The sequence below is a fragment of the Choloepus didactylus genome, chromosome 25 (assembly GCF_015220235.1).
Source record: "Choloepus didactylus isolate mChoDid1 chromosome 25, mChoDid1.pri, whole genome shotgun sequence".
Classification (NCBI taxonomy): Eukaryota; Metazoa; Chordata; class Mammalia; order Pilosa; family Megalonychidae; genus Choloepus; species Choloepus didactylus.
The window spans coordinates 4,128,275-4,151,861 of record NC_051331.1 but is presented as its reverse complement, the minus strand read 5'-3'; the positions used below and the strand labels follow the sequence as shown (position 1 = coordinate 4,151,861).

Sequence of the window (23,587 nt, the reverse complement as noted above, 5' to 3'; positions counted from 1 at the left end):
CCCAGATGCTTTCCAGATTTTACACTAACCTGCCTCCACTGTTTCTCCCCACCATGGCATGGATCTGGCTGCCATTTCCCCAGGGGATTCAAAGACTCACATGATTCCTGTTCTATTTTATCTCAGCTCTCTGCTTGGTTCTCCTGGGGCATTTCTCTCTAAGCATCTGGAAGTCCTCTCTTGGCTTCTCTGGGGGCAATCTCTGGGCTTCATCTCTTAGCTTAGCATCACCAAATGTCCTTCTATCTGCATCTCCAAGTGTCTCCAAACATCTTTGCCTATGTCACTTCTTAGCTTCTCCCAGGGGCAAACTCTAGATTACATAACTTAGCTTCTCTCCAAAATGTCTCTCTTAGCTTCTGTGCTTTCTTCAAAGTGTCCCTCTTGGCTGTATCTCCTCTTCAAAACTTCACTGACAGCTGCACTGAGTTCCCTCTGCCCATCAGCTCATTTATATGGCTCCACTGATCAAGGCCCACCCCAAATGGGTGGAGCAGCACCTCCATGGAAATTATCTTGTCATAAGATAAGATTTGAAATTATCTTGTGAGAGTGATCACCTACAGTTGGGTGGGGCACATTTCCATGAAAGCAGTCAAAGAATTCCAATCTAATCAGCACTAAAATGTCTGCCCTACAAGATTGCATCAAAGAATATGGCTTTTTCTGGGGGAGATAATACATTCAAACCAGCACAATTCCAAACACAGTCTCTCAGTTTCTCCAAGTGCACTGTCACTATGGATGTAGAAGTGCCCAGCAGTGGAATCCTGGAACTGCTATTCTGGGGCACTTTGTCTTTTATCTAGTGTTTTTTACAGATGAAAATTTTGCTCTATCTCTCCTAATCTGCCATCTTGTATCCTGCACCACACATTTTTAATGGAGGGAATGACCCCAATGCCTGTTCAAGACTGGGGTATTTTCCATTCCCAGGCTACCGAATACTCCATGACTTACAACCTTATTATTCCTGTAAGAGTTACTTTCAATTCCATTTTAATGTAAAAGACCAACAGTGGCAGTGGAAAAGAAAATGTATCACTAGAAATGAATCCAAAGTTAGTATTTATAATCTATCATTACTGGTGTATTCATACATGTTCAGAGTATAAAAGATTTATGACACATAATCTTGGTCTGTAGATTATACAGTTCATGTTCAAAGTTCCCTAGTTTAACAGAGTCATATTTATGGTTACAATTGTGTGAAAAAATAGAAGCTGACCAACATCATAGAATTTTGAGGTACAGTTTTTACCTCATAATTATTTGCAAGTACGTTGAGAAAAACTAAAGGTTTTCACACATAGATGGCAGACATGTTTTCTCCCCAGTGTTAGTATCGCATGTTGTCTGAAGATAAGCCTATCAGTGAAGGTTTCTCCACAAAAAAACTGTTGACATATGGTTTCTTCCCAGAGTGAGACCTCCCAAGTTGCCTAGGAGTACCACACTGAATTTAAGATTCCCTCATAAATGGCAGACCTATGGTTTCTCCTGAGTGTGACTTCTCACATGTCGCCTATAAGTAGAACTATAACGGAAGGCTTTCCCACATAGATGGCACACATATGGTTTCTCCCCAGTGTGCATTCTCTCATGTAGCCTAAGGTTACGACTTCGTGTGAAGGATTTCCCACATAGATGGCACACATAAGGTGCCTCCCCAGTGTGAGTTTTCCTATGTTCCCTAAGGGCAGTCCCTTTACTGAAGGATTTCCCACATAGATGGCAGACATATGGTTCCTCCCCAGTATGTGTTCCCATATGCTTTCTGAGATTAGAACCACTAGTGAAGTATTTACCACAAACATGGCAAACATACGGTTTATCACCAGTGTGAGTTTTCTCATGTCGCCTAAGGCCATTACGATGACAGAAGGATTTCCCACATAGATGGCAGAGATACGGTTTCTCCCCAGTGTGCGTTCTCACATGTTCTGTGAAGTCAAACCTATTAGTGAAGTATTTACCACAAAGATGGCAAACATATGGTTTCTCACCACTGTGAGTTTTCTCATGATGCTTAAGGCTACCATGATGAGTGAAGGATACCCCACATAGATGGCAGATATAAGGTTTCTCCCGAGTGTGAGTTCTCTCATGTTTCTGAAGGTTACGACGTCGAATGAAGGATTTCCCACATAGATGGCAGGCATATGGTGCCTCCCCAGTGTGAGTTTTCTCATGTTCCCTAAGGCTAGCACATTGACTAAAGGATTTCCCACATAGATGGCAGACATATGGTTTCTCCCCAGTGTGTGTTCTCATATGCTGTCTGAGATTAGAACTACTAGTGAAGCATTTACCACAAAGATGGCAAATATATGGTTTATCACCAGTGTGAGTTTTCTCGTGTCGCCTAAGGCCATTACGATGACAGAAGGATTTCCCACATAGATGGCAGATATATGGTTTCTCCCCAGTGTGCGTTCTCACATGTTCTGTGAAGTCAAACCTATTAGTGAAGCATTTACCGCAAAGATGGCAAACATATGGTTTCTCACCACTGTGAATTTTCTCATGATGCTTAAGGCTACTATGATGAGTGAAGGATTTCCCGCACAGATGGCAGATATATGGTTTCTCCCCAGTGTGAGTTCTCTCATGTTCCTTAAGGTTACGATGTTGACTGAAGGATTTCCCACATAGATGGCAGACATGTGGAAGAATCTGCTTACTTCCATCATGAATTCGCTTATGTCTACTAAAGAATGACTGGGAATTGATAGCTTTCTGAAATTGTTCATTTAGATAGGGGTTTGTTTCCATGTCAGACAATGTGGACTGAATTAAATCTTCTCCCAAATCATGACTTTCAAAGGGATCCTCTCCAGTGTTAGAAATCAGCTGCTATAAATGAGAAGAGAAACTGTTAAAGGTAAGTCCACATAAACACATTACTTCAATTCTCCAGTCTAATCATTCCGTGAGGCTCCAGTTAAAATTCATGTTTCTTACATGCACATGGTGTGCTATTTCTTGTATGCATTTTTTCTTTTTAGCATCTCAACTGCAGACCTATCTAATTAATTTTGAATACTTCAATATGTTGCAAAATATAGGTATATGAATATGTTTATGCAATTGTACTTTTAAAAGATTTCAGTTTATGGCTTTCAGCTCAGGTTCAGTTTTCCCTTAACTGAAACTATCCAAAACTTATTGGTGGAGCAGCGTTTAATCCCATATTTAATTTCAGTCAGATGACTGTGCTGAACTCCTAGACTATTCAATCCCAGCTGTCTATCAGGAAGACCACTGCTCACACTCATGATGCTTACCTTTGACTGGATGGTATACTTGTCCTTATCACAGACACACGGCATGGTCATTTCTTCTTTTCTGTGGTCATTTTGTCTGCCTGAAATAATTTTAAAAACTTTATAGCATGGCATTAGCAGACTGAAATATTTAAAAACTTCCAAGGTTCATGTGATTATGTTTCAAATATTGTCATTTAAATGGGGAAGAACCTAAAATTAAGGTGTACTCTAGAAAGTAGAAAAACATTTTCTGGAAATAGAGAACTAAAACATTCTCAGTATTAAGTAATGGATAATACTAAGATGCCTTGTTGGGTAGTAAAGAAAGGGAAATTCCTCTAAGAGGAGGATAAGGACAAAGGCCATTATCTGTAAGTTTAACTCCTAGAAGTACATAAATATCTCTTTCTGTAAGCCAAAGACAATCACAGATGGATTCTTAACTAGAGATTGATACCTGTATGGAATAATTGCACATCTCTGGAGTTTTCCCCCAAAGTCATAGCCTACATTTCAGAGAATATAACTCAGTTAAGGAAATCTTCAGTTGATATTTCTAAAGACCTTCTCATTCACTGACTACTCCCCTGCTCGTAATGAAACACAGCATCCTAGAACTCACTTGTACTCTGTCCTTGGAGAAATCCTAATCCTTCTCTCCACAATTCCTCGCCTTGTTCCAACTGGGAAACCACTTCTGATTTGCAGAGCTGATACCCTATTTATGAGAAACAGAGGCATAGATTTTGAGTTCTATGTTGACACAAGTTCATGATCTTCAAGTCCAGGGCAGATGATTAGGAACAATACGGTAAACTGTGAAGAGCACCACAAGGAAGTGTAATTTAAACACACTATGTTAACAATCCATTTCCAGGAAAGGATGACTCCTGACCTGCAGTCAAAGTCGTTAAGTATATGTTGTTGCCAATGCCTAAATTCTGAGACAACATATCCTCATTCTTTATATGCAAGGAAAAATAAAAACTTTAGTTTTGAAGAGTATGTTATGAAAGCATCCATTAAAATAGGCTCCACCCAAACAATCAATGTTCTATGTGGAAAAGAGCATGTCTATTATTTTTCTACTATGTGCTGAAACTTCACCACTGTCCCAGGAGGATAATACTGTCTAGAGAATATTTTATCTATAGAAACAATATTCACTGAGTTCTCATACTGTTCTGAATTATAGGGATTGAGCAGCAAGAATGAAATGAAATTTAGTCAGGAATATCACAGGCCACTGGTTTGACAAATGAGACATAAGGAAAAATAGAAAAGACAGAGATTCTTACAAGTATTCATAACATTATGAAAGAATCAGAGTAGAAATAAGAATGGCATATGGGGAAGTTGTATAGATACATGAATAAATTGCTGAGGGATTAGTTAGATGGATGAATGGATGGATAAATAAATGTATACACTACAGATAAAACTTTAATAAACTCACCCACTGACACCAGATGACTGATACTCTCCAGCATAACATCTCTGAACAGGTTTCTCTGGGTTGTGTCCATCAAGGCCCACTCTTCAGCATTAAAGTCTATGGCTACATCATTGAAGGTCACTGATTCCTAAAACATCATAGGCAATTGACTTCAGGCAAGGCTATTCCTACCAATATCCATAGTAGATAGGTAGAAGTGATGGCACTTATGTATGAAGTTTTATGTATGCAGTACTGCATGACATATGGTGTGATGTAACCTTAAAGTTTTCCCACAAACTGATGATAATGACTTCCAGATGGTGATCATCAAATTTGCTCATGAGAATCCATAACTAAATCTCCAACAATTTCAAGTAAATACACAGACTCATCATTAGGGAAGCATTAATCATGATCTTCTACTTTTTAACATAATGATTATTCAATTATTCCCATCCATCTTATAAAAATATTTTTGTGTTCTGCCTTAGCATCTATCTTGGGCCAAGCTGCTTGCCTCAACATTGACGTTTGCACTAATTAACATGTTTTTATCCCTCCAGCCTAAACTACCCAGAATTCAAACCTACATCTTTGGTTACCACCTACAACAGTGAAATGCCTCACCCAGAACACTCTGGTGATCCCAAATGCTATGGTAACCATCCCTACAACCCAGAAACCCTGAGTGTGCTTCCTCTTTGACAGGTATTTGCTTTAAACTAACCAATCTCTGCCTCTTGTAGAAAATCTAATGTACACCCCTTTCCTACATTAAAAGCATAAAAGCATAAACCCATTCACCTCTTTAGCTTGCTTGTGTGCTCCCCACACACAAACAGGGTTGTTCACACTCTCCACTGACTCCACATGGCAACACTATCTCCCTAGATTCTTGGAGAAATAAACTACATTTTTCATGTAATATTGTTTCATTAACCCATTTTTTGATACCTGAAGTCCAACTGAACACAAATCTAAAATTGAATTTACCCAATTTGTGGCACTTGCAAGATTCTCGGTTTCCTCATCTATGAAATGGTTTAACAAAATGGTACAAATTTTGAAAACTCCAATGACTGATGATTCCTATCTAACAACACATGCGAAGTAAAAGTGATAAATCTATTTTCAAGAAATTGGTGGAAGACTTGCAGCAATGTGTATAATTCTGTAGAAATCTACACACTTTATACAGAACTTGAGAATAGTTTCTTCCATTTCAACTTCTCAAAACTCAAGTGTTTATTATGATATGAGGGTAGGCTGTGCAGTAACATAAACCATAGCTCCCTATGACTGCTATACTAAAGTACAGTCCTAGGCTGACTCTGTTAGGAGGCTGCCCATAGTCAATATTCTCCTATACCTCCAAACTGCCATTTCCATTGTATCTCTTGTATATTCATCTTGACTCTGTTCAAGAACAAATAGACTCTTTATTTGTTCTGGTCTCTCTTTCTCACTAGACCTTCAAGTATTTTCACTGGTCCTAAAACTTTACTCTCCGTACAATATGCCTCCTGTATGCACAGCTTAAAATAAGGAAACAATATTCCCTATTCTTTTCTTCAACTTACCAAAGTTGTACAAATGTTGTTAACATCCAAGAAAATGATTAACTGGGCACAACATGGTAATGAGAATTTAAAACACTTTTTCAAAATGGGAAAATATATTCTATCAAAACTGTAAGAAGTTTACTATCAGAAAATATACATACACTATTTTCATTGCCTTTTGTGATCTATTTCTTCTAATCTCCTGAACACAGCATAGCCCTGACCCCAGCACTCATAACACTGGACTGATTGAACTCACCTGATGAACCTTATGCCTCCCTATCGGAGTATTAGGTTGTGCAGTTATTCATCTCTATCCCTTGTGTTCACCACAATCCTAAGCACATTAATACCACTAACATAGTGAATGAGCGAATTACCTCCCAACTGAGACCATAGGCTCCATGAGGCAAATAAATCCTCTCACATCTCTTCTGTGAACACACAGCCTTAACAGAGGCTGCAACATATTAGTGCAAAGGTAGAGGGATTATTTCTTACTCACTTCTTGACCTACCATAGTTATACCAGAGTCCTGGATATACTTAAGTGGATCTCAAATATGTGAAGATTTCATGAATGTACTTAGAATTTGTCAGGTCAGTAGGACAAATAGGCATATTTTTGAATAAGGTTTTATTTCAGTAGAAATACCATTTCCTTCTCACCAGTGTTTGCATCGTCAAACTTCTGCCATCAACCATTTTCCTCTGGTTTTTCACTCTCAGACAGTGAGCAATAAGCATTCAATGCTGAGAAGGGAGAAAGAAGACATGAGACTCAAAACTTGTCTCCATTTTCCAGACCCACCTGTCACAATTACCCAAACATTCACCTGGAAGTAACACCCACAGTCCACCAGTAGAAACATATAGTGTACTCTAAGAGAAACAGGGGAAGGCTCTCACTGAAACTCAAATGTAAGAATGCTATGACTCATGTTGCTAGTAATGAAAATGTGTATAAAGCTATCTTACAGATAAGAACATGAAAATCATCACTTTTCATGTGTTAATTGTCCCACAGTGGTCAGAAGTTTCTGATCCCCCCCATGATTCAAGAACAGGTATCTCTAACTCATACCACATGTGGATTTTGGTCTCTCCTTGCAGGTAAAAACTGGGAAAATTCTCAGATTTAAGTATTCTTTGTTTATGAAGTACCATTGACTCTCCAACATCTATCCCCACCCTCTGAACACTCTCTCCCTGCTCTATTCTGCCCCTGTCCTTCTGTATGCAATTGCCCTAAATCATCATGGTTCAACTCCTTTGGATTTCCGGAAAGATCACTCCCTTGACCCCGCAACACTGACTTTCAGATCTTTCCCTAATGGATTTGGATATTTATCATGCCACTATAAAATTATTCCATGATAAGATGAATCAATTCAAGAACTAACTTCATTTGGAGGGACCAATGATTTCCATCCTCCAAATCAAGAGCTCAAAATCCCCTGTATAAGAAAGTGACAGGAGTACATGTTCATCAAGTTTCTGTCATGTTCCACCATTCTCAGAAGGCAAGGAATGTCAGAAACTATAGATTGAAGGGGTTTGTGAGGCTATCTAGTTGCTCCATCTACAATTTAGTACAGGGGTTGTTTAGACCTGTCCCGTGTCAATCATCATTTGTAGGAATATGTATGCATTCATCTTTCTCTCCCTTTATTTGTGGTGTGGGTATCAGTATGTGTGTGTGTGCATCTGTGTGAAATCATTAGTCATCTATAGCCAGTAAATTATCCCTAGAGCACTGTTAATTCTTAAACATATTTCACAACTGATAATTTGTCATAAGCAATAGTAGGCTTTACTCACCAAGTTGTATCTGAGGCCCAGAAATAAAGAAAAAACAAGGTGTATAATGTGTGACTCTGCTTGTTGATTAACTGTATTTGCTTATTTAATCCTCACCATAATCCTGCTGCTTATGGTTTATTTCCCAGGTTAACAAATGACATGATCAGAGTTCAGAAAATTTTAGTATTATGACAAAATTACATGACTAGAAAATGACACAGCAAGATTTAGTATTTTGTTCTGTCTGCCAAGCTTAAATTCCTGGAGTGTTACACATCACTCAGATTTTTACCTGGAATATCCCTTTCATATCAAACATTGGAAGTCCCACCCTGTGGCCACAACCATCTCTCCTAGCTTTGCCACAGAAGTACTCCCCATACCCAGATTCTCCTTCTCCATGGGGACCTACAGTGTACTGACCCTCATCATAAACATCACCCCCATCTCTCATTTTAACTGCCCAGGTTTTTTTCACATTTGTAATTTCAACACGTACTTACCAAGACCAACATTATGTCCCTGCAATTATTTACCACATCTAACAACCTAACCCAAATACTCAATGACTCCAAATACCTGTAATTTTCCATGACTACATCTGGCACAGTACTGGAGTAAGATATTGATCCTGGTCTAGATACAGAGTCACATCTCCTGGACATTTTCAAATATACCTGGTAACTGTACTGTGTCTTGCTAATTCATTCCTTTATGCATACTCCATAAATACTCCAAATCTTCTCAATACATTTTGAATTTCATGCATTCTACCATTTTCACACATTTTCACCAGATGAGATTAAGTTCCTCTGAGCAGATGGATTATGTAATTTTCCAAATTACACTAAAATACCATAGTATCTTCAAATATCCCTGAATGCATACACATTTGTTATTCCTTCTCTCCTATTAAAAAGAAAAGTCAGGTTACCTGTGTCTAAGTCCAATGTCTCTGATTTCAATCTCATGTTTTGTTGTGAACTACATTTTCAATTTTAAATAAAACCTCCCCCATCTTCAGAATCTTTCACATCATATAAATTCTTTTTTGACTCTTCTATGTTGAAAAAAATCAAAGCAAATTTTCTCTGAATGTATTGTCTCTCATGTTTCACTAATGATCTCCCAATAAATAATTCCTTACTTGGATCCAAATACTGGACCACAATATCCTTTCTGGAACTTTATTTTTCCTCACTTGCTCTGACATCACAGTCTTCTGATCATATTCAAACTACTCTAGACACTCCTTCAAGATATCCACTACAAAGAACTCAAACAACACTGTTGGAACATCTTGAACTGGTCTCTTGATACATTTATTCAATTTCCTTATTTTCTTCCATGGCTATCTCTAAATTGAAAGTGATAATACACTTATCTGGATACTATTTCTGAGTCATCATGGATTTTGCACCTAAAATGAAATACAGTGCAAGACACTCTTCTACACCCAAAGTGTAACTGTTGCTCTTCCCCAGTCTCAAATCTTAAAGACTCCACCAGGCTTTCAGGTCTCTTACATGACCTCTTGACACAACTAAGCATAACTAAACACTGCTGTTCTCTCTACTGAGGACTATTCTCATGCTTCATTTCCACCCCAAGGGAAACATACCACAAACATACCTTCCCATTCCATATTCATTTTCTTTCAGTCATTCCAAATGTCAGTCTCTCAGAGATCCCTTCACTGAATCCAACCAAACTTAGCCTTTTGATTCCACTACCACACAGTTGTGCTATTACTCATTCAGAAAACTCATCCAATTTTGTGATTATCGATCTATCTATCTATCTATCTATCTATCTATCTATCTATCTATCTATATCTATCTTTCTATCTTTCTATCCCATATCCAGCTATCTATTTAAGTTCTCTCTCAAAACTGGTCTAAATGCAGAAATATCAACCTCTGACTGGTAAGATTGGGCAAGTTTCCTTCAAACAGTAACTTATACATTTTAAATACTGAGAAATATCAGGTTACAACCTTCTAATGTACCCTCAGAATATCTGCCCCTAAATGGCTAAGTCAGTCTAAACAATTACACTCCGGTTAAATTTTGATTTGTCATAAAACGGAGTTCTGTCCCTCCTGGTAAAAAAATCTCTCCAACACTCACCAGAACTCAAATAAATTGGGAAACAAAATGAAGCAAACTCTCCATTGAACATGCCTCCTCTACACTTTGGAGCTCAGAGCTGCTTTTGTTCTGTAGCAACTCTCTTTTTATGCCATTGATAACTTCAGGAGACCTAAAATCTTAAGAACATTCCTTGATTAAGTGAAATGTGATTCATGCTTAATATAATTAAATTATGCCTATTTTATACAATATTTACCCTCTAATTAGGTAAATTATTATCAATGCAATAAAGAAAAGAGATTATGTCCTTTAATTACACCATTCTTTTTATGTCCCAAACGTAACCTTTATGTGTTTTCTTAGCAGACACCCTGTTTTGTGAGTTTGGGTTGTTCTGATCAGTAATGTAAACAATCAACACGAAGATAATAATTCTTGGTTTTCTTTTGTGTATGTGTGTGTGTGTGTGTGTTTCACGTCTTAGAGAACTTGCAATCTACCAAGTCTCTCAGGCTGTAGGCATCCATTTGGTGACTCTATATAAAGTCAAATAATTTTGCTGAAATTTATATTCAAGGAAAAAGTATATTACTCCATTCTAGAATGTACATATTTTAGTATCATGAAGAAAAATGAATTTGGCATAATTCTCTTCAAGTCATATTGAGCTGAAGTCCTAAGGACTGGAAAGCCAACAAACTTCAAAATATTAGGAATTCCTGGAGTAAATGACAGCTTCAGTATTGAGTTCCTACAAGTAAGATGTGTTTTAAAAATTAACAAAATTATAAAATAGAAATTTAGGATATGTCTTTATATATATAAAGAATATAAAATTTCTTAAGCAAAATATCTAAAAATATATTTTCATTTTAATCCCTGGTGTTTAATAGAGAAAGGAATAAATTGTCAATATTTTTTATTATTTTTATTTTGAAATAAATTCAAAGTTATAGGAACAGTTGCAAAAACAATACTAACCCCATACACAGAATTCCATCATAACCTGACCCCCCCGATAGCTCAATGCACTCTCCTGAAATTAAAAAATAGTATGATTAATTTACTAACAAGTATTTTACATCATCAAATATTAAATTCTCATTGCTCTCTTAAATGTCCCAACGTTTCTGTTGCCTAGTTATACCACAAAATCCTTCAAGCAGCTGTGGGCCGCTTTTACCATAAATAAATATATGTTAATGCATAAAAAATAAGTTTGAGGTCAAATCTGGGAAGACAGATGAAGTAAATAGAGAAATAAGAGTATGTGAAATTTAAGTAGGACACTTTAAAGATTTTGAAGTATTGCCTTGAGGAAAAAGATGTCAGACCATCTGAAATCCTGCACATGAAGGAAGAGATCAGAAAAAATGGAAAAATAAGAGCATGCTCTCAGGGAATTAAATGACAGGAATAAGCACACAAATATACATGTCTTGGGGGTACCAGAAAGAGAAGAGAATGGAAAGGGGGCAGAAAGAATAATGGACAAAGTAATCACTGATAATTTCCCATTTCTTATGAAAGAATTAAAATTACAGATGCAAGAAGTGCATTGTACCCCAAACAAAAGAGACCAAAATAGACCTACTCCCAGGCACTTACAAATCAGATTGCCAAATGCTGAAGACGAAGAGTATCCTGAAAGCAGCAATCCATCACATACAAGGAAAGCTTGATAAGATTCTGTGTGGATTTCTCAGCAGAAACCATGGAGGTGAGAATGCAATGGTATGGTAATTAAGATACTGAAAGAGAAAAGCTGCCAACCAAAAATTCTATGTCTGGCAAAACTGTCCTTCAAAAATGAGGGAGAATTTAAAATATTTTTAGACAGACATTGAGTTTGGGAACAAGAGACCTCCTTTACAAGAAAAACTAAAGGGAGTGCTACAGACAGAGAGGAAAAGACATGAAAGAGAGAGAGATTTGGAAGAGTGTAGAAAATAGGACTACCAAGGAGGGTAAAAGGAAAAAGTGAAAAAATATAAGTTGCAACATATAAAATCCAAAGGACAAAATGGTGGAGGTAAGTACTACCATGCAGTAATAACATTGAACATTAATGGATCAAACTCCTCAATAAAAAGACATAGACTGACAGAATGTACTAAAAACCAGGATCTATCTATCTGCCATCTATAACAGACTCACCTAAGACACAAGGACAAAAATAGGTTGAAAGTGAGAGGTTGGAAAAAGATATTTCCTGCAAATAACAACCCAGAAAAGAGTGGGAGTAGCTATACTAATATCAGACAAATTACACTTCAAATGTAAAACAATTAAAAGAGATAAATAATGAACTATATATTAAGAACAGGGACAATTCATCAAGAAGTCATAACAATCATTAATATTTATTTCCTGAGACAGAGCACCCCAAAACGCAAGAGGCACCCACTGACAACACTGAAGGCAGAAGTAGACAATTTTACAGTAATAATTGGAGACTTCAATACACCACTCTGATCAATGTATAGAACTAGACAGAGAATCAATAAGGAAACAGCTGTTGAATACTATGAGAAATGAACTAGACTTAACAGACATTTATAGAACACCACAACAGCAGGATACACATTTTTCTCAAGTACACATGGAACATTGTTTTGGGTCACAAAGCAAGTCTCAATAAATTCCCAAATATTGATAATTTACAAAATACTTTCTCAGATCATAAAGGAATGAAGCTGGGAATAAATAACAGATGGAAGGCTGGAAATTGATGAATTTATGGTGCCTAAGCAGCACATTCTTAAAAAACCATGGGTCAAGGAAGAAATTAAAAGAGAAATTAATAAATATCTCAAGACAAATGACAATGAAAACACAACATATCAAAGGTGCTGCTGAGAGAGAACTTTATTGCTCTAAAGGCCTACAAAAAAACAAAGAAAGAGCAGAAATTGAGGAATTAACCACTCAACTGGAGGAACTACAGAAAGAACAGTACACTAATACCAAAGCAAACAGAAGGAAAGTAACAAAGATGAGAGCAGAAATAACAAAATCAAAAACAGAGAGAAACAACAAAACCAGAAGTGTGTTCTTTCAAAAAAGTCAGTTAAATCAATGAACCCTTAGCTAAGTAAAAAGAAAAAAGAGGATTCAAATAAATGCCATAAGAAACCTGAAAGGGTACATAACCACTGACCCACAGAAATAAAGGAGATACTGAAAAGATACTATGAGCAAATATGCTGACAAACCAGACAACTGTCACAAAATGAACAACTTCCTAGAAAAGCAGGAATGAGCAATATTAACCTAAGAAATAGATGACCACAACAAACCAATCACAAGAGATTGAATCAGTCATCAAATAGCTCCCCGCAAAACACGAAAGTCCAGGACCAGATGGCTTCACTTATGAACTCAAACAAGCATGCAAGGAAGAGTTAGTACAAATCCTGCTCAAATTCTTCAAAAAATCTGAAGAGGTGGGGAAGCTACTTAACATATTTTATGAAACCAACATCGCCCTAATATTAAAGCCAAACATTAAACTACAAGAAAAGATAATTATAGAGCAATCTCTTTAATGAATATAGATGCAAAGATACTCAACAAAATATTTGTGTATCAAATCCAGCAGCACATTAAAAGAATTATAATCCATTATGAAGTGGGATTTATTCCAGGAATTCAAGGCTGGCTCAACAAAAGAAAATCAATTAATGTAATACACCACCTCAGTAAATCAAAGCGAAGAACAACATGATCATCTTGATCAATGCAGAAAAGGCATTTGACAAAATTCAACATCATCTCTTAATGAAAACATACAAAAGGAAAGGAATAGAAGGGACCTTTCTCAAAACGATAAAGGCAAAAAAAAAAACAAAAAAACAAAAAACACCACAGCTAACATCATACTTAATGTGGAAAGGCTGAAAACTTTCCTTTAAAGATCAGGAACAAGACAAGGATGCACACTGTCAACATAATCTATTCAACACTGTGCTGGAAATTCTAGCTAGAGCAATCAGCCAAGAAAAAGAAATAACTGGCATCCAAATTGGAGAGGAAAAGTAAAACTTTCACTATTTGCAGATGACATGATCCTATAAGTAGAAAATACAGGAAAATCTACAGAAAAACAATTAGAGCTAATAAATGAATACAGCAAAGTGGCAAGGTATAAGATCAACATGAAAAAATCAGTAGTGTTCCTATACAACAGTTATGAGCAACATGAGGAGGTAATAAAAAAATCCCATTTATGATAGCAACTAAGAGAATCAAGTACTTAGGAATACATTTAACCAAGGCCTCAAGAGATCTATACAGTATAAACTATAAAAAATTGCTAAAAGAAATCAAGTAGGACCCCATGAAGGGAAGTACATACATGGATGTGGATTGAAAGACTAAATAAAGTTAAGATGTCAATTCTACCTGAACTGTTTTATATACTCAATGCAATAACAATTAAAATCTCAACAACTTACATTCCAGAAATAGAAAAACCAATAACAATGTATTTGGAAAGACAACATGACCCAAATAACCAGAAATCTTTTCTTGAGAAAGAGGAACGAAGTGGGAGGTTTCATACTACAAGACTTTGAACCATATTACAAAGCTTCAGTGGTCAAAACAGCATGGTACTGGCATAAAGATAGATATCCTGACCAATGGAATAAAATTGTGAATTCAAAAATAGATCCTCTCATCTATGGACAATTGACCTTTGGTAGCATGATCAAGCCATCACTACCAGGACAGAGCAGCCTCTTCAATAAATGGTGTTTGCAAAACAGGATATCCATATCCAAAAGAATTAAAGAGGATCTTATCTCACAATTTATACAAAAATTAACTCAAAATGGATCAACGACCTAGGCATTAGATTAAGAACATAAAACTTTAAGAAGAAACTTTAGGGAAATATCTTAAGGATCTTGTGATAGGAGGTGGTTTCCTAGCCCTTACACCCAAACCATGAGCAATGAAAGAAGAAATAGATGAATGGCATCTACTCAAATTTAAATACTTCTGTATATCAAAGGACTTTGTCAGAAAAGTAAAAAGGCAGCCAACACAATGGGAAACAATGTTTGGAAACCACATATCAGATAAGAAAATTTCTACATCTGGGAGAAAAAATGAATGTCAAGTTTGCAATGTGTTGAGAATGGAATGGTAATGGGGAAAAATATAATCAATGAAAACTAGAGTATATGGTTAAGAGTAACATTGTAATATGCTTTCATTAATTGTAACAAAGGCAATATACCAAACTTAAAGGTCTATAAGAAGGGAATATAATTGATATAGGAGAGAGGAATGCAATTCCTGGTAGTAGTGGTGGTATTGTGTGACCTTTTCGTTGTATTTTATTTTATTTTTACTTTTATTCTTTTTATTATGCTTAATGTAAATCTTTTTGGAGTAATGAATGTGTTCAAGGGCTGACTGTGGTGATGAATGCACAAATATACCATGATACTGTGAATAATTGTACACTGTGGATGAATGTATAGTATGTAAATATATCTGTAAAATTGCAGTGGAAAAATAAACCAAGAGATACAAGTGCTGGAGAAAACATGGAGAGAGGGATGCACCTATTCACTGCTGGTGGGAAACTAGAATGGTACAGCCCATCTTGAATGCAGAGCAGTGGTTCCACAAGAAGCTAAGTATGGCATTGCCATAAGATCCTGAAACCTCACTATTGAGTATATAATTGAAAGAACCGAGAGCAGGGATATGAATGGATATTTGCACACTGCTGCTTATGGTGGCAATATTCCTGGTTTGCAATGGATGGAAGTGGATTTAGGGTACTTTGACAAATGAATAGAATGTGAAATGTGGTGTAGGCCTACAATAGAATACTGAGAGGCTGCAAGAAGCAATGAAGTTGTGAGGCATGCAAGCTGGTGGGTGGATCTTGAGGACAACATATTGAGTGAAATAAGCCAGAAACAAAATGACAAATATTATAACATTATAGCACCTCACCAATATGGACAAAGTATAATGTGCAAACTCTGAGTATTGAATCTTAGAGCACAAGTTATCAGGGAAAGGCTTATTGTAAAGCTCTTACAGCAGTCACATCTGTTCCTGAATTTTAATGGTTATCTTGAGATTCTGAGATGTTGAGTTCTTTTTGTATAATGTGGTCTGCCCTAGAACTTCAAGTATCTGTGTAACACATGAGACTCAGAGCTAGAGTTTGGCAGCTGTGAATGTCAGTATTAATCCATACAGCAACTGTTAAAAATGCTGAGGAAGAGTCCAGACTTCAATTAGAGATATGACTGAAGCAAATCTGGTTATGACAAAGGCATGTCAGACTGAAGGATAATGGATGGTATTGACTGTGTTTTAGAACTTTGAATTTTGCAGGAGACCCATAGAAGATATATTTATCTGGTGCAAAATCTATATTTCCTGTAGCACACCAGAGAGTTTGATGTATACAGTCAGTTTCTAAGCACCATAATTACATGAAGCTTGGAGAGTGAGATCTGACTGGTTTGCACAGGTTGGTGTGAAATCCAGATACATCTCAAAGTACATTGGGCAGAGATTAGGAATACATTTGGAAAGCCCCTCTGAGGGATTGGAGGAAAATGTGGAAATATTAATTTCTCTGGAATTGGGGACTGCCAATTTGATTTTGGGGCTTATCCTTATGAGGCTGATCCTTATGAGGAAAGTCTGGGCCTGCTTGTATATGTACCTAAGGGTCACACTCAGAGAGCCTCTTTTGTGGCTCACATGTGGCCTCTCAGTCTACAGTTGTCAGCTGGTAAACTCACTGCATTTCCCCTATATGCAACATGACTCCCAGGAGTGTGAATCTCCTCGGCAGTCTGGGTCATGGCTCATAGGGATTAGCTTGGACCCAGCATCAAGAAAACCTTCTTGACCAAAAGGGAGGAATAAAATGGAAAAAAAAAATAAAGTTCCCATGGCTGGGAGATTTCAAATGGAGTTGAGAAGTAATTCTGGAAGTTATTTTTACATGTCATATAGATATCCCTTTTTAGTTTTTACTGTACTGGAATGGCTAGAGGGAAATATCTGAAACTGTTGAACTGCAACCCAGGAGCCTTGATTCTGGAAGATGATTGTATAACTATAGCTTACACAGTGTGACTGACTGTGTGATTGTGAAAACCTTAAGGCTCACACTCACTTTGTCCAGTGTATGGACAGAAGAATAGAAAAATGGAAACAAAAAGTTAAATGAATAATAGGGGAGATGGGGGATAGGACACTTTGGGTGTTCTTTTCTACTTGGATATTTATTTTTATTCTTTTGGAGTAATGAAAGTGTTCAAAATGGATTGTGGTGATGAATGCACAGCTGTATGATTGTACTGTGACCATTTGTGCACTGTGGATGGCTGTAGGGTATATGAATATATCTCAATAAAGCTGAATTAAACACAATAATATATAAAAATGTAACCTTTAAAGCAGAATTTAAACGTATTTTAAAGTGGGGAGTAGGCAGTTGGTGAGAACTCTTGGTCTCACTAAGGAGCAAAATGTAAATGTAAGGTCAGCAGCAATATGGAAATGTAAAGTCTGTACCCAGATTTGAAAAAGCTCTCATCTATGGTCCCCAGACCTCCCAGATAGGAATACAGACATCATTTATCTCCTTAGACTCCCGGAGGCACCCTTCCCAGGTAGGAAATAGTAAATAATGAAATTCCTGAAGTTTTCCAGACATCTGGTACCTGTTCACCAAAATATTATCTTTCTTTGTCTCTGACCTACAAAAAAGACAAATGAAAAATCACTACTGGGAGATTGATTTGGGAAACCTTTTCCTGTCCTCCTGCCAGCATACAGACATCCTCTTTTCCTCCTCCTCCTCCTCAAAAAAAAAAAAAAAAAAGAAAAAAAAAGAATTAGGGCACATGGGGCCCTCTGCCTCCCTGCAACCATGCACTGAGCATGAGTGGAACCTGGTGGGCCCAGTAGAGGGGCCACCATCTCCACACTGCACTCACTAAGGAGCTCGAAGAAGAGGGGAGAGACCTGGAGGACACCAGTTTGAACAAGCTGATATTATCACAAAAGGATAAAGTTTGTCAGTATGGATAGTCACACAATCTAGTGTAAAAACAGCATTAAGTTGTCTATCCCAAAATGACTACAATACAAAAAAATCAAATAAATATGAAAGTAGGCATTAACAGAAGAATTAAGGGCCAAAAAATGGGATAAGAGTTACAAAGACAAAATAGCAAAATGGCAGAAGAAATTCCTGCAGTAGCATTTTCTTGTAAATTGATTGAACTCTCCAGTCAAAAGGCAGAGATGTGCAGAATGGATAATACATGTATATGTTTTGTTTATGAGACTTACTTTAAATTCAAAGAGATAAGTAGGTTGAATGTGAAAGGACAGAAATATATACCATGAAGGCAGTAAGTAAAAGAGAGCTGGGTTAGCTATAGTAATATCAGATAAAATAGACTTTAAGCAAAAAACTGCTAAAAGGGACAAAGTATGTAATTAGAAACTGCTAAAGGAGGTAAACTGAACAAGACATAACAACTGTAAACACATATGCACCTAGCACCAGAGCCCCAAAATATATGAAGCAAATATTGACTGCTTTGAAGACAGAAGGAAAGGGTTCTACAGTAGTAGAAGAAACTAATGCACAACTTTCAATAATGGATAGAACATCTAGAGAGAAGATCAGTAAGGAAATGGAAGACTCAAAGTCTATAAATCAACTAGATCTCACAGACATGCATAGAAGACTTTACCCAAAAGCAGCAGAGTACACATTCTTTTCTAGTGTGCATGCATCATTCTATATGCAGATCATACGTAAGGTCATGAAACAAATTGAAATTATACAATGTATTTTCTTTTAGCACAATGGAATGGAGCTAAAAGTCAATGACAAAGGGGAAAATGGAAAATTCAAAAATATGTGGAAACCAGGCAAGGTAAACTTAACAAACGGGTGAAAGAAGAAATCACAAGAGAAATTAGGAACATTCTGGAAGAGAGTGAAAAGGAAAACGCAACATACCAAAAATTACATGACGCAGAAAAGGCAGTGCTGAGCATGGAAAAAATAAAATAGAGAATTGAAAAAAACAATAGACAGATTCTACACAACCAAAATTGGTTCTTTGAAAACATCAATGAAATTGATTAAAATTTAGCTAGACTGAGGGGGGAGAAAAAAGAAGATAAAATAACTAAAATCAGAAATGAAAAACGGAATATTATAACTGACCACACATAAAGAAACAAAAAAAGGGTATAAGAGGACGCTATGAACACCTGTATGCTACAATAAATGTCACTGAATAGCCAAAGCAATCTTGAAAAAGATCAAAGTTGGAGGACTTACAATATCTGATCTTAAAACATTACAAAGCCACGGTAACCAAAACATCATGGTACTGGTGCAAGGTCAGACACAGCAACAAATGGAAGCAAACTGAGAATTCAGAAGCAGACCCTCACATCTGTGGCCAATTGATTTTTGACAACGCTGACAAGTCCACTCAATTTGGAAAGAACAGTCTTTTTAACAAATGATGCTGGGAGAACTGCACATCCAAATGCAAAAGAATGAAGGAGGACCCCTATCGCACAACATATAAAAAATTTAACTCAAAATGGATCAACGGGGGGTGGGGAAGACGGTGGAGTGGGGAGGTGTGGAATCTAGTTACCAATCTAGGGCATCTGGTAAAGAGCCAGGAACTGTCTGGAATACATCCCTCTCTCCATGTTTTCTCCAGCACTTTTACCCCATTTATATTTTTTCCTACAATTTTATAGAGATATATCATGTAACATACAATTATCCACAGTGTACAATGAGTTGTTCACAGTATCATCATATAGTTGTACATTTACCACCACAGTCAGCACTTGAACATATTGATGAGTATGAAAAAGTTGTGTTTTTTTTTTGTGAATAAAAAAGATAATAATAAAAAGAAAAATAAAGTGTCATACTATACAACATATTGGTAAGGACAGAAACAATACCATTACCAAGAATCCCATATCCCTCCTTTATATCCCCCTCTCATATACATTTAACTTTGGCATATTGCCTTTGTTACATTTAATGGAAGCATATTACAATGTTACCATTGACCATAGACTCCAGTTTGCTTTGATTATGTTTTTTCCCAAATACCATCCCTTTTTCAACTCTTTACATGGTTGACATTCATTTGTTCTCCCACATGTGAGGACATTTTTATATTTGTACATTTAGTAACAGTCATTGGTCACTCTAGTTTTTGCCAAGTTATACAGTCTCAGCCTTCATCATCTATCTTTACCTCTGCTGTCATACATTCCCCTATCCCACCTCTTTCAGCCTTACTCTCACACACATTTGTTCAGGGTACTTACAATATTGTGCTACCATTACACAGTATTATGCTATTTATTTCTGGATCTATACAATCAATCCTGCTGAACATTCTGTAGGCCTTCAGCATCAAATGCCTCATCTCTACACTCTTTCTATCTCCCGGTAGCCTGTGTTATCAGCTTTTAACTCTCAAAGTTTGCTCACTGTCCCTGTCTTTGACCTCCAGAAGTAGACACACACTGCCTGAAGTTCATATCACTCATATGCGGTGGGAAGGCCATTTCGGGGAAATTGATAGGCATGAGGGAATTGTTCTCAGCTTTCTGACAAGGTAACAAAGGGAGAGGAAGAGGAGGGAGTGGCCAAGTTGTAGGCTGTGGGAGGGGAGGGAAAGGGAAGTTCAAAAACTGCAAACTTGAGCAGGAGGGGAGGGGGAGTACAGGACCCACAAGCATGGCCCTGGAAATCTCAGCCACTAATATTTCCACCTGGAGTTCAAAAGCCTCAACCACCTGGGGAATGGGAATCTTAGCCCATTTTATATAAGGGGCCCAGGCTTTCCTTTATTTCCTCTGGAGCTTTAAGGAGAGGCTAGGGGATTGGCTGGTGGGCGACACACCATGCCTGAAACATTCTCCCCAGTACTTTTTTTCTGAAATAAGAGCCAAACACTGCACATGTGAAATTTTATATTATTTGTTCATTCTCTTACAAAATAAGTTTACTTGCAAAATATTGTATTTTACTGATCCCTGGCTTGGCCACTTGCAGCCATCCTCTAATTTATACCGAAGTCAAATTACTTTGCATAAACGTTTTAGGCTTTGTTTTCTTGTTTTGTTTTGTTTTTTCTGTCATGGGCTCATACCCAAATTGTTTTTAATGCTTAAGACTGCTATTTAAAAGTTCATCCTTCTTGATTTTCTTAGATTTCTTACTTATGTTGTTTCCCATTAAAAATATATATATATGTTTAGGTAACTTGAGATAAAACAGGACAAGGCAAAACACACAACAAAAACGTACCCGAACAACAAACAAAAACAAGACCAAGTTTTAAAGCCAAGTCCTAGGCGACCAACACTCAATGGTTTTATGTGCCACTGCGCACCCAGATAACCAAAACCGAGGCACAAAATTCAGTGAACTCCCTTAATGCCAGGGGCTGCTTCCCTCCAAACCCGAGTCGCAATGGCTATTCTCCCATGCCTGGGGCTAAACCCTCCAAAGAGTTTTGGTATAAATGTATGTGCCACTAAGCGCCCAAACCCAGTGTGGTCTCCCACATACAGCTCCAGCAGGTTATGTGACAATGAAGAAGAAACAAACAGCCAACAAACTAAAAGACAAGACCAAGAACCAGAGAAACAAGACCAAGGCTTGTACAAGCACACGAGACATCCACACTCACCAAACCTGCTTTCATCTCCAGCCCTTAGGGTCCTGGATGCAGGAGGCAAGAAACCCTCTCGTCCAGCTCTCTAAGGAAAGTCTCTCCCTCGGTCACGAAGCTGAGACTCGCAAATGTCCCACCTCAGGGGTCCAGGAACCCACAGAGCAGCACCTTGGTCAGACCTTGGGTCCCAGGTCCGGCGCCAAAACTGGAGCAGGGGCACTTCCGGGATCTGGGATCGTCGCTCGGCGCAGCCTCATGACGTCACAGCGCGCCAGGCTGACGAGAAAAGGGGGTTAATTTACCCTGGTGGGAGGATAGGGAAAGTTCTTTTTCCAGGGACGGGGAGGCTGCTAGGTTTAGGTTTGCTGTCTTTCAGTGGCTGCATTTGGGAAAGGGGGTAGTTGGCAGATTTCCATTGGCTGGTGTGAGAGCAGGGGCTTGGGAGCGGGAAAGTTTAAAATTTTTAATGTTTAGGATTCCTGAGGGTGGGGGCAGTGGCTTATTGCAGACCTGCAGGGTTCCTAGGGTGGGGCAGGGTGGTGGCTCTAAAATACCTAAGGGTGGGGATAGGGTGAGGGCCCATGACCTAAATCTAACACTCCCTACTTTTTTTAGAATTACTCTGGGAAAGGGGCCTCACAGTCTAGGGAGATAGACAAAAGGTTTATTTCTACCTGGAAGGTTTAAGACAATAGATTAAAGCTTATTTAGGTTTTTTTACGGACCTACATTTACATATTGCGGCATTTACATCTTGCTCTTTTGTGAGTGTCGGAAATAAAGCGGTTCCTGTAAGGGAATAAACGCTCACTCGGTTTTGGAGGAGAAAAGAATTTATTTACAATCTTGCAAGATAGGGCGTCCAGTCAAACACATGGAAGACCCGGCGCATGCCAGAGGAAGAGAATGGCAATCTTTAAATCTCCTACTCCTAATTCGCAAGTCCCTCCCCTGTTTCCCCATTGACTGGGTACTACAGAGGTTACAGCCTATGCGAGAACACTAACTAATTCATCTTTTGAGATTTTAATTTGTACAGCCAATCCTAGAGAGCCAACTAGCTCATTATTGAGATTTTGAACTGATCAGCCTATCCCCCTCAAATTTTTATTTTTATTTTTTTGCTGTGAGTTCCCGCCTCTGATATTACCTCATATCTCTTTACATTCCAGTAACTATGGTTACTTTTCCATATAAGGAGCAGGCAGAGTCTCTCTTCTCTTTGTCTGGGGCTTGTTTAAACTGGTTTTGCCTCCATTTCCCTTATTCCATGCTGTCTCTATGTGAAAACTAAACTTATCCCTTTCTTACAGTGAGACTAAAAGTGTTCACCCCCTGCCTGCTTCCTGTTTTAAGGTTACTTTTAAAAGATGCTTTATGGTGACATTTTAGGGTGAAATTACAGTTTTCTGCTTGCTTACAGTTTTAAGGTTATATTTAAAAGGTTGCTGTTACAGAATGGTGCCTGTTGCATATCAGAAGGAACAATCTAGGTTTAGAACAAGGGTAAACATTGTCGTCATAGTCACAAGACACATAAGTTTACAAGGTGTGCCTGCACAGCATTCCATGCAGGCCTGTGGCTTGGCATTCCAAGCCACCGCCCCAGATACGGCTCAGGAAACATGGAAGACTTGGTTTCCCACAGCATTCTAAAGAACGCAAATGACCAAGGAACCCTATC

The 23,587-nt window shown here is 37.7% G+C and overlaps 1 protein-coding gene across 3 annotated transcripts; it reads right to left on the bottom strand.

Annotated features, from left to right (window-relative positions):
* Positions 1-402: 402 nt before the first annotated feature.
* LOC119520612 (zinc finger protein 596-like) lies at positions 403-22,196 on the bottom strand. Of its 3 annotated transcripts, none has more exons than XM_037818573.1 (6): positions 21,919-22,196; positions 6,938-7,021; positions 4,726-4,852; positions 3,892-3,987; positions 3,288-3,367; positions 403-2,853 (listed from the first exon to the last, which is right to left on the bottom strand). In XM_037818573.1, the coding sequence occupies exons 2-6, from the start codon at positions 7,013-7,015 to the stop codon at positions 1,489-1,491; spliced, it is 1,746 nt and encodes a 581-aa protein (XP_037674501.1). In that variant the 5' UTR covers positions 7,016-7,021; positions 21,919-22,196; the 3' UTR covers positions 403-1,488. The 3 variants fall into 3 exon arrangements, with proteins under 3 accessions (XP_037674501.1, XP_037674500.1, XP_037674502.1); XM_037818572.1 differs by having other exon boundaries at positions 403-2,856; positions 21,919-22,193; XM_037818574.1 differs by lacking the exons at positions 4,726-4,852; positions 6,938-7,021 and having other exon boundaries at positions 403-2,856.
* Positions 22,197-23,587: the final 1,391 nt, after the last annotated feature.